Here is a 23,750-nt window from a genome sequence, read left to right on the forward strand (position 1 = left end):
AGGACTACTAAGGGAAATGATGCATAAAATTTACAGATTCATACATATATAAAAATAAAAATATCACGTGATATTTTTGTGGCAGAAGATGAACAGAATTATTAATTATCTTTTTAAGTTGATGTACTTTTTGCTCTATGCCCTCTCTTCTTTACTAAAAATTAAAATAGAATCACAATTAATTGTTTCTTTTGGAAAGCTGGCCAAGCTTTCTAGAAAGTGATGAATAGTAATTGTTCTAAGCTATTTTAAGGTGAATTTCCTCTCATGGTTTAAGGAGATCAATTCTTGTATTCACATCATTTTAATTTGTGTTTATTGAAATGGGCAAAGACTTTGTGTCTGCATAAAGCTGTGTTAACAAAAGTATAAATTAAAAGTCCGTGGCCTTTGTTTGGGCCAAATAGGCTTGGGCATTATGACATTTATTTCTTTCTTCTCTTTCACCTCTCAAATCTAGCTGACACAATTAGAGTGGATATGAATGTCAGCCTACAAACTCCACTGTTTAAGGAAAAGAAACCAAAACAGAACTCATTTTTCATAATTCAGTTATTATTCTGATCCCCATTCTGGTAGATTATAGGGAAAATCTCAATCTGTTAGTCCTGGGGTATCCTAGGAGCCTCCAAAACCATTTGGAATGGTGTTTGCTATTTATTTGTTTTAATTTAAGCCAGTTACTAAGCTTCAAAAATCAGAACATTATGGGGCCTGGCCCCATGGCTTAGTGGTTAAGTTTGGTGCGCTCTGCTTTGGCGACCTGGGTTCACAATTTTGGATCCCGGGTACAGACCTACACCGCTCATCAGCCATGCTGTGGCAGTGACCCATGTACAAAATACAGGAAGATTGGCACAGATGTTAGCTCAGGGTGAATTCCCCCTTCAAAAAAAAAAATCAGAAAATTCCACATAAAATGACTTTTTTTTTTTTAAACCAAGTAAAGGATTTGGCAACTGTAGGTCATTGTTTCTATGTCATCCATTGGCTGGCACAAATAGTGATCATTTACCCCCACCCAGTTCTTCTTCCCACACTGCCTCTTTTCTTCCCAACTAACCCATTTCAATAATGTTCTTCACCTGCTTGGCCTCTGTGACTTGCAGCTGTGAGCCGATGCCACATGAAGATAAGAGGCTCTGCCCTTTGTGATCAGGAATCACTGGCTGCAGATTTCATGAGCAATCTTCCAGGTCCTGGGTGAGGTAGCTCCCACTCCAGCAAGGGGAATTCTCCAGAAAAGGGGGCAGCCATGAGCCAATAGAGACCAATAGGCACGGAAGCTGGAGCATTTAGTCACATGCTTGGTAAAGAGAATCTGAGTGGGGCACCAACAGGCTATAATATATAATGTCTATTATTTAGCAAGAAAAAATTTTGTTTACTCATAAAAGTTTTGTGTTAAGTATTTGTTAGTCATTTAACTTTTGCTTAGTCACATTTAAGATAAACTCTATCCAGTGTTTTCAGTTCCTAGAACTACATAAATACCTGAGACCACAACTTATTTGATTTTTGTGTGATATACACAGGTGCCTGTGTACATATGTGTGAATATCTGTGTCTAGAGATAGAAACCCAATTCTCGAATGTAACAACTGTTTTCTGATATTTAGCACCAGCCCAACTGAGGCCTCCTCTGGTTGAGGGAATGAACAGCACAGCCATCCATCTTACGTGGCTTGAACCTGAAGAACTGAATGGACCTTCTCCTGTATACCAGCTAGAAAGGAGAGAGTCATCTCTACCAGCTCCAAGGGCCAAGATGATGAAAGGCATTCGTTTCACAGGAAATGGATATTATAAATTCCCCAGCTCCACTCACCCAGTCAATACAGACTTTACCGGTAAGTGTGTTTGACATCATTATATTTAAGAGCCACTAAGCCCCAACGTGTGTTCTATTATTCTGATATCTCCTTACAATGAATTTTTACTATACCTATTTATAGAAATACTAATTCAGCTCTTCTGTAACTTTAGCCTGATTGTGTCAACATGCCCATCTTTTTAGTATTCTGGGAAAAAAAAGTGGGGTAAGTGGAGGAAAGAAAAGAAAAAGAAAACAATAGATGTGGAAAGGCAGCTTTATTGGATGAAAACATGTGCTGGAATGGCTCTCAGACACTTTCCCAGAATGTGTCCCTCAGCGTATTTTACTTGCTTTGTGAAAAAAGAGAGTTCGTTGGGCAAGTCAGTTTGAGAAACGCCCCGTGTTGTCGGAGATGCTCAATACACTTCAGGTTACTAAAGCATCTAAACCGAGTGATAAGAAAGCTAATCAACTTTGTTTAGCTAAGTATTCCTAACGCTTATTTGAGATCAATTTGTTATTTTTTTAATGTAACTACTGTTAATACCCCATGTTCTGTGGAAAGCATTATGGGAAAAATGAATTTCTGGGAAAATGTACATTCTATGGGTCAGAACTAAAGTGAGACACTTGCTTCAGGCACAAAAATTTAAAGGCACCAAAAGACTTAAGAATCCACAGAAATAATATTTTAATACAATATTTTTAAAAGTGAAAATCATTGCCCAAAAATCCCCCTTACAGTATCAAAGTTTTAAAGACAGGATCTGACCCTCACTTGCATGACCTGCCTTAGTTGCCTCACTTAACTCCTGTTCTTACTGGTACTAGAATATTCTAGAAGTGCTGATACCTCTATGAATTACAGTTTTTAACACTATTTCACTATAGATATGTAAAACTATTTATGGTATATACCTCATTTTCCCAATTTTTTTTTAATTTACAAAGTTTAAGATCTATATTATTCCATAATCTCATAATGATATTAATTTAATCCATGAGAAAATCTTTTTGGAGTAAGTAGCTCATCTTTAAAATGTTGCATGTCTTGAGGACAATGAAATGGAATTTGAGCTGTAAAAGGTAGCTCAAATATCACTTTTATTTTTAACGTAAAATAGTAAATAGTTTGCTTTTAAGTGAGGCTGGCTACTGATGTACATTTGTAATGAATCATGATTATGTGCTAGCTGGGATGTATTGAGATTAATATGTGCTTAACTCCTGGCCTAATACATCAAAATCCTCCTGGAGTATTAGAAATTCAATACTGAGCTCTCCTAAAATGTTCAACTTCTTCTTTATAATTGTAATTATCAAAGAAAGGAGAGAAAAGCAAAAATAGGTACCTGGGAAAGAACCTATGGAAAGTAAAAGACTTTTTCTCAAATGGAAATAGCAACTGCCTTCCTGGTCCAGCATTTGGCTTCTGATGTGTTTCTGCAAGGAAACAACATTCGTTTCCCTTCATTTGGGTAGAGCGGCTGCGAGTGTGGCAGCTCGGATTTGCTGGCTAGCCAGGAGACAGATTTCTGATGGGATCACCTACTGTTGTTGCAGTGAAAGATAGAGTGGCCCGTCCACCGTTAATAAATTTAGTCGTCTGCGCTGTCTCCCTAGCCGGCCTTATACTCTGAGGTGCAAGGCCAGGGGCAGATGTAGTGTCTGGGAAGTTTTCCAAATTCCCCTTTAAAAAAGTTAGGCTGTAAACACCGGCCTCGCTAAGCAAGATCCTTCTGTCTGTAACAAAGCCTCCAGCTGCACAGAAAATGTGTTCAGAGTTCACATCATTTGAAGGACAAGGCAGGGAGTTCGCAGTTTTGGCTTGAACTGCTCTCTGGAGCTTTGGGGATTCCTGGAGAAGAAGTTCTACTGCATTCAGGCACATTCTGGGCGTTACTGGTTCCTTTTTATTAGTTAGTTGCTCCTTACTTTTAAGGCTCTGTTAATGTTTAATGTAACTGGGTCTACATCAAGTGATGGGTTTGATCCTTTGGCTCAATTGTCAGGTTTGGTTGAATAACTTTATTGAACTGGGCCATGACCAGTTGGATTGACCCGATTAATTGACCCAATTAATAAGTGAGGACAAGTTTACAAAACCAACTCAATAGCTTTCCTTAAACTTGCATCTTCCTAAGTAGAGAGGTAAGTATGTAATTAGCATCTTGCATTTGTTTTACTTATATATTCTCTCATTCAATTCCTCTATGACCCTGTAAGGTAGGTATTTTTGCCATCATAGTACACGAGGAAATGAGGCTCCAATAAGTGGCTTCCCCAAGGTACCACAGCTACTGACTTCCAGGGTTACAATGTGAATTGGAGGCTTCTGGTTCCAAAGCTGGTACTTTGCCATGGAGGGAGAGGAGCACAAGTGGATAGTTCTTTGTGGACTCAGAAGTATCTTAAAGTAATAAACGAGGATGGGAAGTGAAATCATTGTCACCCAAATGTTCTTTAGCAAACTGCAAAACTTTTTGGATTTGTCTTTTAGTTGTTAGCTTTTCAGGTAACAAACAGTAAATAGTGTTGGCATTATTTACTTATTTATATTCCCAAAGACATCTCTGGATCAGGGTTCTTTTTCCATAGCAATTAATTCCAGAGTGTTACTAGAAGCTAGATGTTTAATATCTGAATGGAATTATTATTATTATTATTATTATTATTATTATTATTATCTTGCCAAGGAAGATTGGCCCTGAGCTAATATCTATGCCAGTCTTCCTCTATTTTGTATGTGGGTCACTGTCACAGCATGGCCACTGATGAGTGGTGTAGGTCCATGCCCAAGAATTGAACCTGGGCTGCCAAAGTGGAGCATGTGGAATTTAACCACTAGGCCATGGGGCCAGCCCCAAGAATGAAGTTATTTTAAATGGGCTGAAGTGCTGTGGGTCCAGTAGTGCTTTCAACTCACACTCCTCCATATTTCACACAGTTTTTGTATGCTGAGGCAAATTTCATGAGCAAATCCTGGAAATCTAAAATGATGAATTATATTTAAGAACTGAATGATTATAAGGAGAACTAAGATGTCTTTTATTTTGAATTATTCATTTCAAAATCTCACACTCTAACTAAAATGATTCCTGAAATATGAATGGAGATATCAAATAACGCTCAAAAACAAATATACGGTGATGTGTATTATTATACATATTTTATATGTGAAAAAAAGTCAGATTCACCCATCAATGACAGGATTTTTAGATACATTCATAGCATGTTCCATGGTCATGAGCGACATGTTTAAAGTCTTGGTATAAACTATCTTATTACTGTAGTTTGAGAAAGGAATCTTTCCTATAACTCTTTCATATTTGCTTAATATATTTTTACCTCATATGATAAAATGAAAAGAATTCAAATGTATGAATATATGTCCTAACATGTTGCTTAATGTTGTAAATTATTAAGCTTAGTATTATAAATGAACTCCGTCAAAATCTACCTTTGGGCTGAAAAATTAACCAGATGAATCTTGTTTAGGACCTATTTTTGGTCACTTTTCCTATCTGATACAAGTATTCTTTCAAAAATCTAATATCCAGAAAGGGTATATTATCAGTCATTTACATCCTAGTATAAATTTAAGACCATGTGTTAACTCTTACATTTCTATACGATTAAGAGCGAGGGCTTTGGGAGCAGACTAAGTTTCAGCACCACGCCCCATTATTTACTAGCTAAAGGTAGTTAGGCAAACCACTTAATCATTTTTGTCCCTTTCTTTAAAATTGGCATAATAATACTACTTACAATATTGATATTGAGCAGGTAGGTGGGGATTAAAGGAGATAGCCAGCCTAATGAGCTTTGCATGGTGTCTGCCACACAGATTACTTAAGAGTCATTAAACATTAGTTATTAGCTATCCCTCATTTAACAAATATTTATTAAGTGCCTACTATGAGACAGGAGCTTTTCTAAGAGTCGTCTGCAATTTATAAAATCAACACTCTATTAATTCACCTGCTGCTAAACATACAAGATCTGTTTACCTAAATGTTATATCTGGGGTATGAGTAATATGCAATTTCTGTGTTAAAATGTGATATTTAATTACATTGTTGAAAATAGTTAATCTACCTAGTATTGAGATATGGGATAAACTACTTTGCCGTGGGTCTAATCATGTTTGTCTATTAACTTGAGGATTGTACTAGATGACCAATGCCTCTAACTGCTAAAATTCCAAATCAATGAATAAGGAATATTTAAGTAGGTGAAAAAATTCAAAATAGAGCTTATTACCAAGAAATCCGTGAGTTTAAAAACACCTAGATTTTTAAATAAATTGTTTGGTTATGATTCTTTCATATAATATTACATTCTCAATTTAAGATGAACATAAATTTACTTTTTCTCTGCTGATCTGAAGCATTTATGGGGATAAGTTAATTTATGGGGATAACTTAAGAGATATAGGGAGAATTACTCAATGTAAAATGGATATTCAGTTCTCGGGTTATATCAGAGGGTGTCAAGAAGCAGCAAATTCAACACAATTTCATGATCTTGTAACTAGAAAATCACGTAAATACTCGTGGTGAAAGAGTCTCCTGGTTATATGGGGTTAACAGTACTTTCTCTTTCTAAAATAGAAATAGCAAATAAAATGTCCCTCCCTTCCACTTGTGGAAGTGGATGTCATTGTGTCTTTGGAGAAAAGAACATGCTCATTTTTTTCAGGAATGCCGAGTAAATCCACTTGACTTACACAGAGAATTTAGTCCTTTCCACGTAATGCTAGTCATCCAAACGGAACCTGGGAAAAACAGCAAACTCAAGTACTGCTCAGATTGGCATTCCAAAGGTGACCCTCTCTCTCCTTGTCCCTTTTTTTCCTATTAGTGAAAACAGGTCCATGATCATTTGGGGGATGGTTTGCCTATTGTAGCATCCGGATGCCAATCACACCAGCCTTTTAAACTGCCTTTCCAGGTGACCCTGTCCAGAAATCAGGTACTGCCTTTGGGGAGATCTTTGTAGGAAACCACTGGGGAAATGAGCGCACATGTGCACCTGGATGTAATTCCCTTTTATTTGTATTCACGAGAAATGTGATTACTGATGTTGGATATCTTGCAGATGAAAACTCTGTACACTTTCTCATAATAATGCTGTTCAAGGACACTAAGTGATTGTCATACATTTTTGTCTCCTAGTATTTGCCCTCCCTGAAGTGGCTAAACTAAAATGCTTTAGGATCCAGAGATACAATTAATTACCGACTTATGGAAAGAGAAATGCAACACTCTAAATCAATATGCTTTAAAAGCGTATATTTTATATTTTGTACTGTACACTATTTAGGCTTATTATTATTTATTATTTTTAGTGAACTGGGACATTTAAGCACTTCATTAAAGGAAAGCTGATTATAAGCAGTAATAGTGAAGGTACAAGTAGGACGAACTTCTTCAGATACGCTAATTAGTAAAAGCATATTAATTCTGACCTTCAACACCCTTGGTGTCTCAGTATTTGTTTTCCTCTGACCGGGAGCAAGCAATTTTGCTAGAAAGAGCTTAAAAAGCACTGCGTCACTTCAAAGCAGATTTAAACCACAAATTTTATTTAACCTTTGATGTTAGATTTCAGCCATAGTTATTGAAAAACAAATATATTAATCGACTATGTGGCCTAGCAGTTTAACACACAGGTAGTAATGATATAGAAAGTTAAAGGCAAGAATAAGGACATGACTTGGGAGCAAAGGAATGAAGTGGCTCTTGGGCAACGACAGGACAGAATTGCGACAGAATCAGAAGAGATGCGAATGTCGGTTGAGCTCATCTTTATGGTCTGAGAAGAACAAGGATCCAAATGCATATCTTCTTAGAATAACAGAAGTCAAACTAACCTCCATGGTAAACTAGGGATGTTATAAAGTCTGTGTTAAGATTATTTAGTTTTTAGTGCTTTTGATAGAGACATAACAAGTAAGTTCTAGAAAATACTTTCACGTGAATTCAATGAATGGGAGAGGAACCATATTTTTCCCCATTCACCAAATCCACATAAAGTCCAGTTTATTTTGCCTCTTTAAAGTGACTCACTCTGAAGCACATTTTTATAATGTCACCTCGTGTTTGAAACGTTAATGGTAGGGTCAGTCTGGGAGGAAATTCAGTTTCACGTTGGAATTTTATCTCGGATTACACAAAAGAATCATTTCAACACATGACTTTTTCTTTAACCAAAACTTTTATACCAGTTCGCTATTGCTGAGGGGGTCAAAATTAGTAAAATTACAAATTTGCCTTTGAACCCAGAATCTTTCCTTTTGTTTTTTTTTTAACTTCTCACACAGTCAATCTAGAGCAGGGGCTCACAAAATTCTCCTGTAAAAGTCCAGACAATAAGTATTTTTGACTTTGTGGGTCATGAAATCTTTGTCGCAACTACTCAGCCCCATCATGGTAGCATGAAAGCAACCATTGGCAATATGTAAACAAATAAGGGTGGCCATGTTCCGACAAAACTTTATTTACAAAAGTGGGCAAAGATTGGTAGATTGCCTATCCTTCATCTAGAGTCTAATTCTAGTTCTTAAAACTAATATGTAATTTCACCATTAACAACACATTTTCTTTCTTCTGTCCTAATGCCAGGAGGCCTAAAGATGAGTAGAGGGTAGCTAGGATAAAAGAAACAGGAGAGAAATCAACACAACGAAGGAGATAGTAATGCTTGATAAATGAAAAAATCTTGAAACAGCATCTAGCTTGTTCAACAGGGATTTATGTCACCACCAAGCCAAGCCAACATTGACCATGCCAATACAATAGAATAACATTTTCACTGGAACAAATTGCTTTTGTTAGCTGCTGATTTTCTTTTAATCAGCTTAAATACATTCTTTCCATCTCTTTTATGATCAAACATGTATTGTCGTCTGATATACACATTGCACGTGTGTTCTCACACATGCATGCCACATTCCCAAATGCACGCTCTCCAACATATTCCCAGGTTTTCTATGCAGTCTCAAATTTACCTCCTTAAATTTTCCAGTGTCTTTTTCTTACAGTATGTTGGCTATTTTGGAATCTTCTCTCAGGCTACATTGCTCAAGGAAACTGTTTTTCCATCTCTTAATGTCATTCTGTGTCAATATCACACAGATTAGTTTTAGTTCCCTTTTCATCCAACTTAAATGAGTAGAAAAAGGAACTTTGAGCAGAAAAAGAATCATAATGGTCAACAGTGACAGCAAAACTAGCACCTATGAAGGTGATTGCTTTTTGATTTAATAAAGTGAACTATTTTGTACATATCTTCTTGGAAAAAAATTAATTACAAATATTTAAAGATGTATAGTTATAGTTATTTTATATCAGTTAGGATAAATATAAACTATATTTATCCTCATATAGACTCATAGAAGAGTATAGATTGAGGTTAATTTCGTTTCAGGGCCAGCCTGGTGTCATAGTAGTTAAGTTCACACACTCTGCTTCAGCCGCCCAGGATTCGCAGGTTCAGATCCTGGGAGCAGACCTACACACCACTCATCAAGCCATGCTGTGGTGGCATCCCACATATAAAATAGAGAATGATTGGCACAGGTGTTCGCTCAGCAACAATCTTGCTTAAGCAAAAAGAGGAAGATTGGCAGCAGATGTTAGCTCAGGGCCAATCTTCCTCATACAAAAAAATAATAATTTCATCTCTACTCAGATAGAAAGGATTCCAGTAATATCCTTGTCAAAATGCCATTTCTTTCAAAACTGAGTTCTAGTGGTCTGAAGAAATGCTTCATAAGATCATGCACTGACAGTTCCACTTAAGTGGGAAATTTCAAGTAATATTATGCAGACCACATTTAAAGTCCATGCATTGAAGGAAGCTCACAAACATAGCCCTTGGGCTTTTGTTTAGAGAGTCAAGAAGGAGGAGGAGCTGTCTCAGTTGGGAAATTCTTTGACCTCAAGTGCAACTTCAAAAGAGAGTCAGGAGGAGGAATGAGAGGGGAGAAGCACCTGCTTAGATATTCCCATTGTCTGAATCATCTTGGGCAATGGTGCTTTGTCATCCTCACAAACAAAAGGGGTGCTAAGTGAATTTCATAAAAGAGAGATAAGGGCTTATGGGAAATGTATGGGAATGAATGGTTTTATGATCCTCCCTCCAAACAGGCAGAGAATTGAAAAAGAATGTAGATACCTCTTTCTCGCCTTCTCTTCCCTTCACTTTCCTCCTTTGAAACCTATTCCTTCTTCTGTGTTTACCACAGTGTTTACCAAAGGAATATTGCTGATCGCCTGAGACAGAAACCTGGGAAGAGTCCTGGAATGCTACTTCTCACTCCCTCACATTCCATCAATTGTTATTCCTTGTCCATTCTCCCTCAGATACATCTCTTAGAACCCTCAACTGGTCCTAAAGCTACTCCCTAGTCCAGGTCTGTGTTGTGGGTCTTTATATCAACAGATTTACTCTTTTCCAGGTTATTTTTCAAACTAATAATCTTTCTTATCATTCTCTTCCTTAAAATCTTTCAAGACTTTTCCATAGAGATGCCCTGCATGAACTCTTTTCTGCTTACATGCTTACTTTTCAGCCTCAAATCTCCATCCACATATCTCTTGGTTTAGTCTCCAGCTCTATGGCCATCTTTTCCTCTATGGCCATCTTTCAGTCCCGGCTGCTTGCATGTACCACACTCTCTTAGATGCCCAGGTCTTTGAACACATTGATGCCCTTGCCTGGAATGGCCTCCTTTACTTACAAGTGCTTATTTTTCCTTTCACCTGGCTAAGTCCTACTTATCATCGAAGTGTTAGCTGAGTCATTTCTCTAAATAGCCTCCCAACAACCTCCTCCGACCCAAGCCAAATCTAGGTGAGGGGTCTCTTCTATGTACCACCACAAAAAACAAGAAGTTCTCTATTTTAACTCTTACCACATTCTATTGAAATTGCTTATTCACTTATCTATGTGCCAAGTAGACTGAAATTCTGACTATTTTCTTCAGTTATAACTTTTGTGTCTTGCACAGCATAGGACCCATACTAGATGTTCAATTAATGTTTGTGGAATAAAGCGTTAACCAAATGAGTTGGTTAGATAGAAAAAAGAAAGTCCATACGGAAGATTGCTTAGCTCTAAGAATTACTTAATGATGAGATTTGCTTTGCAGTAGAATATATTACATAATTTTGAAAGCTATCTTTTTGGAAGTATTGATAGCTTAGAGGGATAGCTCAATTTGTTTGGTCTCTATTGGCCTAAGATGCATAAGAAAGTATTTTTTAAGCTATATAGTACTAGAGGCAAAAATTATTATTAATGGCCCTTAGTTGCAGGTGAAGTCGCTTGTATGTCAGTTGATACACCTAGAGTTCTGTATCAAGAGTTGCTTTCTGCCCTACCGTAGCTCTCACACTGTGTTGTTGGAAACTAGGTGTTCCACATCTCTTAGATACAGGATCTCCTTAGGCTTATTAGATTTTGAGGTTAATGAATATTTTGACACTTTTACCTATACATATCATTAGGGCTTATTGCAATAGGTTTAAGATGACAGTCATAATAAACATATATAGTACAATAAAAAGCACTTTTAATCTTGAAAGTGCTTTATAAACAACAGTGATCAATGCTATGGATGGATTAACAGCATCAAACTGATTGAATTCTATTTCAAGGGCAATGGAGGTATTGATGTCGGTGTTCTGGTTGAGAAGGAAGGCAGCAATGGCTGCGGTAGAATGCAGTTTCTGGAGTCAGACTCCTGATGTTTCAAATCTGGCTCCCCAACATGCTGGCACGCAGCTTTGCATGAGTCACTTCCTCTCTCTGTAGCTCAGTCTCTTCATCTCTAAAATGGATTATGGTCAGGTCTCAATGCATAAATAACCATAAAGGATTAGCACCAAATTTCTTAGTAGTCATTAGTATATATGCATTTATGGCTGCCATTTTTTAATTCAGGATTTTGAATTATGTGCCTTTCCATTCATTCATATATTTTATGTGCCTAAACCACATAAATCTTGATGATACTCTTTGATAACTTCTCTCTACTACATATCTCTCTAATTCACTTCATTTTACTCAATCTATGAAATTCTGACATTTGTTTTCTGAGTTCCCTTTGTTCTTTCCCTAGAGAGTGAGATGGTCTATCTTTCATTTCTGTATTTCTAGTAGCTACCTTTAAATTTTAACTTGCACTTGTAAATCTAACTCTATTTCTTATCTTTTCCTCGTAATCAGTCTTCTTAAAAAACAAGACTCTCTCAATGTGTCAATTCTCTTACCTACCAATCACCCCTCAATCTGTCACCTGCATTTTTTTTCTCCCATTTCTTTATTATAAATGCTTTCTTCAAGATTACTAATAATTTTCAAAACAAGACCTTTTCTTAATCCCCAACCTATGTGCCCCTAAACAATGATGGTGCCATTAGATCCTTTTAAACATGTGAAGAAACTAAATAATTCTCACCAGGTTTCCCCTTCTATTTTCTGAAAACTGTTTTTCAAGCCTTTTGGCTCTGCTTTTTACATCCACCTTTAAATGGAGGAACTCAATCATTTAGTCAGTCCATATATGGATCTTTCTCAATTTCACCCCACTTGCCAGATGCTATGATTGGTGTTTTGGAAAGGATATTGAGCAAAGCAGGTACAGTCCCTAACCTTAGGGAACTTAAAGTCTTGCAGTGAAGTCATGCATCAAACATGTAATTAAATAATTACAAGTGATGTCTGTCTCCAGCTATGAGAGACAGAGCTGGCTCCAGCTGTGAGGCATATCAAAAAATCCTCCTGCTGAGAAAAAATAAAACAGAAGCTCGATAAAATTTCTTAAAAATATGGTTGTTTAAACACATTACTGACTAACTGGGACCACCAGGCTGCCAGAACTTGTGGAATCAAGATCCCAGAAATAAGGAAAGCCATTTAGGAACGACTTTTATTTATCCTTGCATTTTCCTTCTGTTTTATTTGCTGATTCCTGTATTGCATAGTCTTTGGGATAAAAAAGCATGTCTTGAAAGACAAAGAATGAGAGTTCAGGGCCTACCAAGGAGGACGGGTCCTGATAAATATTCCAGGCTTTCAGTTGAAATCCTAGCAGTAAAAGCAAACCAGAAATAGACGAGTCTTCCCAAAACCTGAAGTAAAACCTCAACCTATTTCAGTTATTGATAGGATAAAAGTTATCTGCCCAGCAAAATAGTTTAAATATTGGCTGCAAGGAGATAACATCAACCAGAGTCTACATGTTTTTAATACACAATGTCTAGTATTCAATCTGAAATTACTAGGAATACCAAGAAATAGGACCTAACAAAACAAAATAGATCCTCAAGTAATCCAGATAAATTGGATATATACCCACGCGTGCACACACACACGCACATACATATATAAATAATATCCAGACATATACTTTAAAATAATTATGATTAATATTGTCAAGAAAATACAAAAAGCAATGCAGAATTTAAACAGAGAACTGGAATATATTAGAACAGGAATTCTAGACCTGAAATAATGGCTAAATTAGGACCTCAGTAGATAGAATTTCATTTCCATCCCTGATGGAGTAAATGGTAATAGACATTATCTTAAAGTATAAAAATTTGACTGCCTATATTGGGAAGAAGGAATAGTTAAAAATTAATTATCTAAGCTTCCAACTCAAGAAGAAACCAGAAAAAAGTAGAATAGCAAATGACATCCCCCAAAAGTTGAAAGGAGGAAGTAATAAAAACAAAAGCAAAAATCAATGAAATAGAAAACAAGAAGTACAATAGAGAAAATAAACAATACCAAAACATCTATGTAATTCACCATATTAACCTAATAAAGATAAAGTCTTCTAAATTATTTAGATTTCATAAATACATTTGATAAAATATAATATCTAGTCATGGTAAAGTTCTCAGCAAATTAAGAATGAAACATCCTGATAAATGTGTTTTTATAAAGGACTACTAATAGTGAAATATTGAATGCTTTCTCCCAGAAGTCAGAAACAGGACAAGGAAGTCCACTATCATCACTTTTATTCAACATTGTACTGGAAGTATTAGCCAGAGGAATAAAGCAAAAAAAAAAAAAAAAAACCACAACAACACATTAAATATATTAAGAACGTCAAAGAAGAAATAAACTGTATATTTATACATGACATGATTAGATATATAGAAAATTAAAATAATATATAAACCTTTCAACTTAATATTTAGCAAAGATGTTGGATAAAGCTCAATATGTAGAAATCAAATCTTGCCCTCGAATAGCCAAAAACAAGCGGAAAATGAAACTTTTTAACGTATTACTTATAATAGTACCAAAATACATAAAAGATCTAGAAACAAATCAAGTAAAAGATAACGCGAGAACTCTAAAAGAAAACTACAAAATATTACTATTACTGAGAGAAAGAAAGGAAGACCTAAATAAATGGAGAGAGAACCATGTTCATGGATTTGAAGGGCTGACGTTGTTAAGTAGCAAGTCCTTCTAATTTTGTCTGTAGGATCCATGTAGTTCCATTCAAATTCCCGGGACTTTTCTGGAAATTGACAAGCCAGCTCTATAATTTATACGGAAAAGAAAAGGACTCAGAATAGCCAAGGCTATATTGAGGATGGATGAAGCTGGAAGATTTACACTACCACATATCATAACTATCTATAAGTCTACAGTAGGTAAAGCAGTATAGTATTGGCTTAAGGATGGACAAATAGGTTAATGATATGCTGTTACATATGTATCCAAAATAAATGCAAACATATGTGTACCAAAAAGCATGTGCAAAGTTGTTCGTAGAAACTTTATTCCTAATAATCAAAAACTGTTAAAAACTCACATTTTCAACCATAGAGTGGACCTTAAATTGTAACGTATTAATTCAATGGACTATGTATAGCCGTAAAAACAAACCAACTATTGCTTCATACAACAACATGGGTAAATCTCATGATCTGTTAATGAGTGAAAGAAGCTAGAAACAAAAGAGTCTAGTATTCCATTTATATAAATTTCAAAAATAGGAAAATGAATCAGTGGTGATAGAAGTCAGAAGATAGAATAATAACCGAAAGGAAGCAAAAAAGAGCCTTCTGAGATTCTGGAATTATTCTATGTATTAGTCTGAGAGGTGTTTCTGTGTATGTCTATTTTGTGAATGTCCATCCATATATACCCTGATAATTTGTGCACTCTATTATGCTATGCTTCTATTTGAAAAGTTACCAAAAAAAAAAAAAAAAAAAAGATTTTAAGTATTCACAGTCCAAAAGTAAGATGTAGAAAACTATTGTTATAGATAACAGAAGCATTCAACCCGGTTTAAGAAGATTCATGAAGACCTCCCAGAGGAAGTTTGATCATCTGAAACATGTGGTTTGAGTTAGCTAGGCAAAAAAGCGAAGTACGGCAGTCCAGGTAGAGAGAGTAGCAGGTGTAAGTGCCTTGATTTGCGAGGTCACGTGGCATATAAATAAACTAATGAATAAACCAGCAAAACTGGGAGAATCCAATAGAGTCAGAGCACAGAAAGCAAGAATGATGCTGGATGAGGTTGAAATATAAGAAGGGACCACATTATACAGGGGCTTTTAACACCATCACATTAGGGATTTTGAACTTAATTTTATCATCTTTATAAGACCACTGTGTAGGCTGGGGTCTGATGCCAAGAATGTTTTCAATTAAAGCTTGCTAAATCAAGTTGATATTTTTACTGAGCTTGTGCATACACTTTTTACAGATTGACTTATTAAAAGTGACCGTTTTATTCCATTGTCTATTAGTTTTGTCTAGAGAATGTCTCACAAAACGTTAGGAGACCTTCTTTATAAGAATTTGCCTGGGTAAGTGGTTAAAAGAAATGCAAATTCTGAATCCCATCACAGATCTATTGCATTCTACTCTCTGGGCAAATAGCTAGAAATTTACATTTTGACAAGATCTCCATAATCTACTCTGTTAAACATACACCTACCACATGACCCAGCTATTTATCTCAAGAGTATTTGTCTATGTGAAATGAAAGAATTTGTCCATGTAAAAGGGAAACACACAAATATTCATGGAATCTATTTTCACCATAGCCAAAAACCAGAGAAAAAACAAGTATCCATCAACAGGTGAATGGATAAACAAAATGTGGTATATCCATACAATGGGATACTGCTCAACAATACAAAGAAATAAACTACTGATACAGCCAACAACATAGATAAATCTCAGTTGATATGCTGTGTAAAGAAGGCAGAAGAGTAATTAATGATAATTCCATTTATATAAAATTCTTAAAAATACAAACTAATCTATAGTGACAAAAAGGATCCATGATTGCCTGGGGCTGAGGTAGAGAGGCTGATGGAAATATTCTTTGGTAATCCAAGTGGTGGTTTTATGGAAATACATCTCAACACTTATTGAGTTGTACCTTGAAATGGATGCAATTTGTTGCATGTAAATTATACCTCAATTAAATGGATAAAAGAAAAAGTGGTTCAAGTGACTTGTGCAACATTCAGATATGAGAACCATTGATCTACTCTGTGATGGAAAAATTGCTTTAACTTTGTTTAGTCAAAAATCGGTCAATTTTTATATTATTTAATTTACTGGTTCTGAACTCCTTTAGATAGAGACAAGCAAGGCATATACTTTAGATCTGGCTTCAACACTCCAAATTTCACCTGAAACAAATTGGTATCCAGTATATATTATAAAGCACAGGAAAAAGGAGTTCTAGTAAACTATGCCTACAGCAAGAATCTGTACAATTTCAATAACATAACATTTTTTCTCTACATTTTCTCTACATTTTTCTCTTTTGATCTCTTTTACTTTAGGATCAGAAATTTTTATAAGTAGAAAGGGCTACAGTTTGTCTATTTTTCAGATATTATCACCAGAAGGAATTTAATCAGTAAAAATATGAAATACATATTTGAATATGCAGTTGACCAGTTCCTGCTCTGTTGCTATCGCATCTCTGGAATAGATTTTTCATAGCTCATATAATTGATGTTAATATGCTATGTTATTAAGTTTAACTGAGAAAAATAGTTGGCTGAAAACTGATTTCTTCTGCATACTTATAAATTCAGTAGTCAGAAAAAAAATTAGGGAAATATAATTAAGGATTGTAAAATCAATTTGACACTCATTTAAAATGTGTTGAGTGAGGCAGCAAGCAGCAGCCCACATCTGACACTGTTCTCTCCTTGTTTACTTCATAAAACTGTGCAAATTAGAACTTTTTAATTTACAGAGCCATTAATACCTCGTTAAAAACTTTCAGCAAGTATCCTGTTTTGAATTTCCTTTTTTTCCTTGTATCTAATATGCAACATTATCTCTGCTTTGTGGCCCCATGTAAGACACTGCATTTAGGAATACAAATCTAAACTGCATGGATGCAATGAAAGCTTTTTAACATCACATCCCAGGAAAGGACATTCGCGGCATCTGATAGTTGTTTTCTGAAGTGATTAATTTCTCCATTCACTTTGTTCTTGCTTTTCCTGTTAGTGTCTGTCTGCCCTAGACTCTCTACTGGACTATGAGGCTGTAGCTGGAATCCAGTAAACTTGTTTCCTGCCCTCACAGGCCTTACAGGGTTGGAGTCCATAGCTGTTTGACTACTCTTGACCCCTACCTATGATAATACTGTTTTTCTGCCCATTGGTGTGCTACAGCCAAAACCGAGCAATCAACAACAATAAAAAATCCTCAAATACTGGATTAGGACTTAACCTTAAAAAATAGTCCAAGTTGTAGACATAGTTTTGGTAGTTGTTTCAGACACTGCCAAAGCTATTGGTCTAGCATACAACTACCCCATCTCACCACATTGCCCTCCCCTAAGGAGGGACACATGGCCACTTCCTCTGTACCATGGACCCTTGCTCTCCTGACCACAGTTAGTTGGGACAAGTATGAATGCCTGATCCAAGCAGAACTGATCCGATTTCACAGGAATGTGGAATTGGAATTCAGAGATAACCGGTCAGCCTCTCTTATCTCTTGAATATAACATAGAAATTAATTGAAATGAGAAGCAGAAAGAAGTGTCCTGCTGTGGGAAATGAGAGAGAGAATTAAACCATACAAACAGAAAGCAGCAGAGAGAGGAGAAGAGGAACGAGAACATTCCTAAATGCCTTTCCTGCTCTCTATGCAAAGACCTTCTCTAGGCTGGGCTGTGTTCCTGGCCTTGAGTTCCAGAGTACACTATTATCTCTGGATAAGAAATTTCTTCTTTTGCTCAAGGGAGCTTGAGTCTGAATGTGCAACCAGATTCTTAACTTGAAAAAAACCCACCAGCATATGAATGGAAGTTAAAGCCATAGAAATGGGTTGAATGACTCAGGGTCAAGGGTAGACTTTGAGGGAGTAGAAGACACTCAGGGATGACCAAAGAAGACAGATATGTGGATGAGGAACATGCGTGAGAGTCAAGAAGAAATCCATGAATTAGGTAATAGTCACCAGTACAAAATGTTGCCCTGCAGGCAGGTAGGCTAAAAGCTGACACTTGTGGTTGGATTTTATCATTTTTATATCTTTATGTCCTACTACCTGACTAAACTATTCTTAAAACGTATTTTATAATTTTCAGGCCCTTCCTGAAGTTTCTAGTATAATGAAATTTCTAATACGTACTTAATAACTGAACAATCATAACTTCTTGGGGCTTATTTTCAAAAGATATGTGTTTAATTTAGCCAATGATATTCTTAAAGCTTTGGCGAAAGATGTTTTGGTTAGTTTGGCTTTGTATATTTTCAGTGAAAAAAAATTGCCAAGTATTAAAAAAGAAATCTGCTGCCCAGGATGCATAATTTATTCTGGGATGGTTTATATTCTAGGAGAATCTCTTGCTCTTTCTTTGCTCTTTCTTTCCTTCTCCTCTGAAAGGGCTTTATTTAAACCATGGGTCATTTCTCATCTCAATTGTTAAGGAAGATTAACTACATTGTTACTGATGCTCTTGATATTTTCTCTCTGTGTAACATTTTGGCAACAGATTCTTAGCCAGTCTGATAAGATAAAATGCTCATAATACTTAGAGGATAAAATGGTATCATTACCACCTCAGATCCATTTAAATCCAGTCTCCTGATCTGCATGAGATTGCATTTTTTGCTCTCATTTAGTAGTTCCCCCAAAAGGAAGTCCTGATATAACTACTGGGTTCCCAGTTTGTATTTTGACCTGTAGGATTTCTTTCTGCTCTGCAGATAAAATAGCAGGTCAAACCTTCCTGCGTTGTAGTTACTGACCTTGCCAAATGCTTTCATATTTTCTTTAGATTTGGCTCTGCAAAACCAAATATTAAGAAAGTTTGACAGTCCAGCTAAATTCCATAAGGTCATCTATCACATTACATGCAGTAATTGATTTTAAGTTATTTGGTCATTAGTTTCATGGTTTATGTTTCTGGTTTTCTGGAGTTTCCAGAAACTTTCATGTCAATGAAGAGAGATGTTGCGTAAATAAAATTCAGTCAAACCTTCTTTTCCCTACTTCATTCTGATTATTTGCTTTTGAAAACTAATTTTATTGTTTTCTTCAAGTAATCCCATAGGAGTCAGCGGAGAATTTTCTACTCTTCAGTATGTTTCATTCGTAAATAGAAGCATCGTATTTTTCATCAAATCAAAACATTTTTAAACATGATCATTTGTAGGTATAAGTAATATTCATTGACCCACTTCATATTTATTAAGCACCTAATATTTATGAAATGCTGCCCTAGGTAATGTGACTAAAAGAAAGATTAGTAAGTTAATTTTACTAATTCTTGTCCTCAGAAGCTCTAATTTACACTAGTTAATATCTTAGAAAAAGTTAATACTGTGATGCTGTTAAAAAAAAAAAAAAAAGAAGAAGAAGAAGGAAAAAAGCCTGCTGCTGCCCTGTGTTGTATTAACAGAATTGTCAAGGATAAAATAAATCAGGAGATTATTGGACTCCACTTGACAATCCTTAGCCCTTGATAGGAATACCATGTTCCATTTGGGATGGCACACTTTTTAAAACATGGACACATTTGCCAGAGGTTTCAAAAGAGAGCAACAAAAAATGATGAAGGGCTTTGAAAATGGGGCCTCCAAGAAAAAGCAGAGAGACCCGCGAATGTTCAATCTTAAGGAGAGAAGACAAGGGGGACACATGATAACTGTTTACAGATGCATAAAGAGACGTTATGGGGAGGAGAGGGGCCTATTTTTCTCATTAGTCAACAAAGAGATTTCAAGAAGTAATGGGTTTAAAACACGTGGGAGGAAATTCAGGTTAAATATTAGATTAAATTATGTAAAATTTAAATATTTAAAATTTTATGATTCTGAGCATCATTAGCTGTGGAGACTAAATCAAGTTAGAATTGGCGTAGGAATGTAAGAGAGAAACAAATCAGATCTGAATGCAGGGGGTTAATAATTAAAAGAGCTTACATTTGCATAAAACGTTAGCATATTTCAAAACACTTTCACATATATTGTTTTACTAATCTCTCAACTATCTTAGGAAATAGTCAGGGGGAGCGGCAAGTCATTTTACAGGGGAGAAAATGGAATTTCAGAGAGGTTAAATGTCGTTTCCCCATCCCCACTTCCCCCAAATTACCCAAAGCTAGTAAGTGGTCTGGTAAGTCCAAACTAGTCTACTAGAGGTCCAGACAAACAGGACTAGAAGCCAGTTCTTCAGACTCTCTGTCAATGTTTCCCATTGAATCTTGCTACCTTTTCATTTATAACACGATTATTATTGTTGAATTAGTTGGGGGTTTTTTTGAGTGTTTTTGGCTTTTAATGTACCAAATATGTCCCATGAGTTTCCTTTTTTCATATTAATTAGCTGAGGTGAGAATTGGGCAATGCATAAACTATAGACCAACTGGCAATTTTGTTTACATAAAGTAATAAGAAGTGTGATTTAACTTGTATCTATTGTACCTATATCTATTATTTGTCTTCTGCTATGTAGAGTTGTAGAACAGATTCACCACTTTGGTAGTGAGTTTTGAGAAATGACTGCCAAATCAAATATAGACTCTGGAGGTGGTGGGATATGGTGATCTGCCTTCTACCATTACCTGGTACTGGAGACCTTTCCATCTTACCTGTTAGGAATTTCATACTCCTCACCTGGAGAATGAAAAGCACAATGTTTTCTGGTTTCTTCCAGACTTACAATGAGGATCAAATGAGAGAATAGATGTCACAACACATTGACCTGTTCAAAGAAATAAGCTGTAAGCTGTAACTTAGCATTAAACTTGGAGTGGGGGAAAGTGTGCCTTGTTTTGGGTGTGTTGTGGTTGTTTAAATTTGATAAGCCCTTTCTATTTTCATTTTCAACCAAATCTCCTTTTTTTTTCCTTTTTGAGGAAGATGAGCCCTGAGCTAACATCCACTGCAAATCCTCCTCTTTTTGCTGAGGAAGACTGGCCCTGAGCAAACATCTGTGTGCACCTTCCTCTAATATGTGGGATACCTGCCACAGCATGGCTCGATAAGCAGTGTGTAGGTCTGTTCCTGGGATCTGAACCTGTGAACCCTGGGCTGCCGAAGTGGAGCAGGCGAACTTAACTGCCATGCCACCAAGCTGGCCCCCACCAAATCTCCCATTTTGATTTTTCTATTTTTTTTCTTGAGGAAGATTAGCCCTGAGCTAACTACTGCCAATCCTCCTCTTTTTGCTGAGGAAGACTGGCCCTGAGCTAACATCCATGCCCATCTTCCTCTACTTTATATGTGGGACGACTACCACAGCATGGCTTTTGCCAAGCAGTGCCGTGTTCACACCCAGGATCCAAACCGGGGAACTCCGGGCCACTGAGAAGCAGAATGTGCACACTTAACCACTGTGCTACCAGGCCGGCCCCAATTTTTCTATTTTTCAAATCTCAGATCCCTGACATCAAAGACAATGCCTGTTCTAGCATTTAATATTTACCAGTCTAATGTAGGCATTCAGTAATTGTTTAGTGAGTGAATGAATGAATGGACGAATAAATATTTTCACTTGGATACTGTGTCTGAGATTGAGCAATAGGTTAAAAGTCCTATATATAATAATTTTGCCGTACTCCTTAGTGTGGTGATGTAATGATCATATAGATATTTCTATGTAATATATATTATATATATGTATATAAGATAAATAGCATTGTATGTCAGATTCTCAGATCCTGACAACACCAGAAACTAAAAATCCAGTGGGGGAGACAGACTTTCAGACCCTTACAATGCTTTGTATGAGCTGAATTGTTTTCCCAGCAAAGGGAGGTAGCTGACACCAAAATGTTAACAAGGGAAGGCCACTTGATGGGCTGCCAAGAACCTCGCAGCATCTGAGAAGACTTTTCAACTCCCTGAACCATGCATATAAATTGTGCAGAAAAGTGATCCAGGAGGCAGGCTGTACTGAAATCTTCTTAGTACGTATGCTGAGGTTGGCGGGGAATGGAGGAGTTTTAGGGAAAATTCGAGACTCTGTAGACTCCTGCGATGCTCCGTGGGGTGCCGTCCTCCCCCACAGAGCCCAGAGTACCCGGAGCTGCCTTCCTGCAGGAAGTTCTACAGCAGGGATGCTTCCTAGGATGAAACAGAGAAGCTTAATGGCCCCCGTGCATAATGTTGAAAGACGCTCTAATTTCTGTTTTCTTCTGAGATTAACGTGTGTATATTGCAGGTTCAAAATGGTAAGAATCTTAATTAGAGTTGCAGGAAGTTGCATAATATACTCCACGTCTTACTTTTGCAGCACACCACATAATAGAATCTATTTGCCAAATTATGAAGCTTGATGGAGAATGAAAACTGTAATTTGAGTAAATGGGATCTCTGCCCCTTGCCCCCATTTTTTCTTTTTAAGTTACTCACAAAGTTTAAAATGCAGAGAAGTGAATCTCCTAAGGGAGCAATTCTATTTCATCTGTGGAGAAAAGACATGTGTTGGCACTGATGAAAACTCTGCTGGGGAAGCAGAGCCAACCCCAGGAAAAACTTGAAGAAGGCCCCATGCCATTGGCATCTCTGCAGCCCAGCTCAACGCCCTCTCTCTCAGGACCCTGTAGCCATTATGTCCACCCAAGGAAGCTCGCGCCTCTTCTTGAGGCTCCTTCCCAGGGCCTGCTCTTCCGTCTGATCACCTTGGGGAAGTTGCTGCCTCTCTTAAGATACAGTGTACCTGTCTTCTGCCTCATCCCTTCAGGCTCCTGATCTGGACAGTAGGCTGATCTGACAGATGTCACTTTGATGGTATGTCAGGGACAACAACATGTTTCTGGGCTTTCCTTACCCTCACCAGGGCTGTATGTTTCCTTACTCAGAGCCTTCAGAGATAATTTCAGAACTCAAAACATGAGATCAAATTTCAGCTCTGTGGGAGAGATGGTTTGGGACCAGCAGGTCTTATGGCCTTCTTCATAGGTCCATCTGTAACCCTGGGCCCCTTAGGACCAGTTCAACTGACCCCCTCTTATCAACAGAGTAATTAAGAGCGGTTTTTCAGCAGCTGAGACCCCTTGTCCAGTTTAGGTCAGTTGAGACCACCAATCCATCAACAGGGCCTGCGCAAATGCCTAAGTAACCTTTTTGACGTCAAAGGGCTGAAAACTCACCCTCAGATCATGCTAACAGCACCATTTTGTGAGCATGCGTCCAATGAAGCGCCGTGAAGCTTGACTACGCTTGCGCAGAACATCAATGACCTCACTCACCCTTACTTCCAATCACCTACCTCCACACTTCAGACCTCCGTGCCCTGCACCCCGTGAATTGTGCCGGAAGTCCTGGATCAGGGACACAGATCTGAGAGCCTCTCTCTCCTTTCTCCTTGCAGATTGATCTCAAAAATTAAAGCTATTTTTATTTTCCCAAAGGCTGATGCTGTAATAACTGGCTCTTTACATGAATCAGGTGGT

General features: G+C 36.9%; 1 protein-coding gene across 1 annotated transcript in view; it reads left to right on the forward strand.

Moving 5' to 3' along the window:
* Nucleotides 1–23,750, forward strand: part of USH2A (usherin) — a 746,622-nt gene that overhangs the window by 246,268 nt on the left and 476,604 nt on the right. The window contains exon 21 of the mRNA XM_070602521.1: nt 1,620–1,850. Within this exon, the coding sequence (XP_070458622.1) occupies nt 1,620–1,850 (231 nt within the window). The remainder of the gene's footprint in view (nt 1–1,619; nt 1,851–23,750) is intronic.

The sequence above is a fragment of the Equus przewalskii genome, chromosome 31, assembly GCF_037783145.1.
Source record: "Equus przewalskii isolate Varuska chromosome 31, EquPr2, whole genome shotgun sequence".
NCBI classification, from domain to species: Eukaryota; Metazoa; Chordata; class Mammalia; order Perissodactyla; family Equidae; genus Equus; species Equus przewalskii.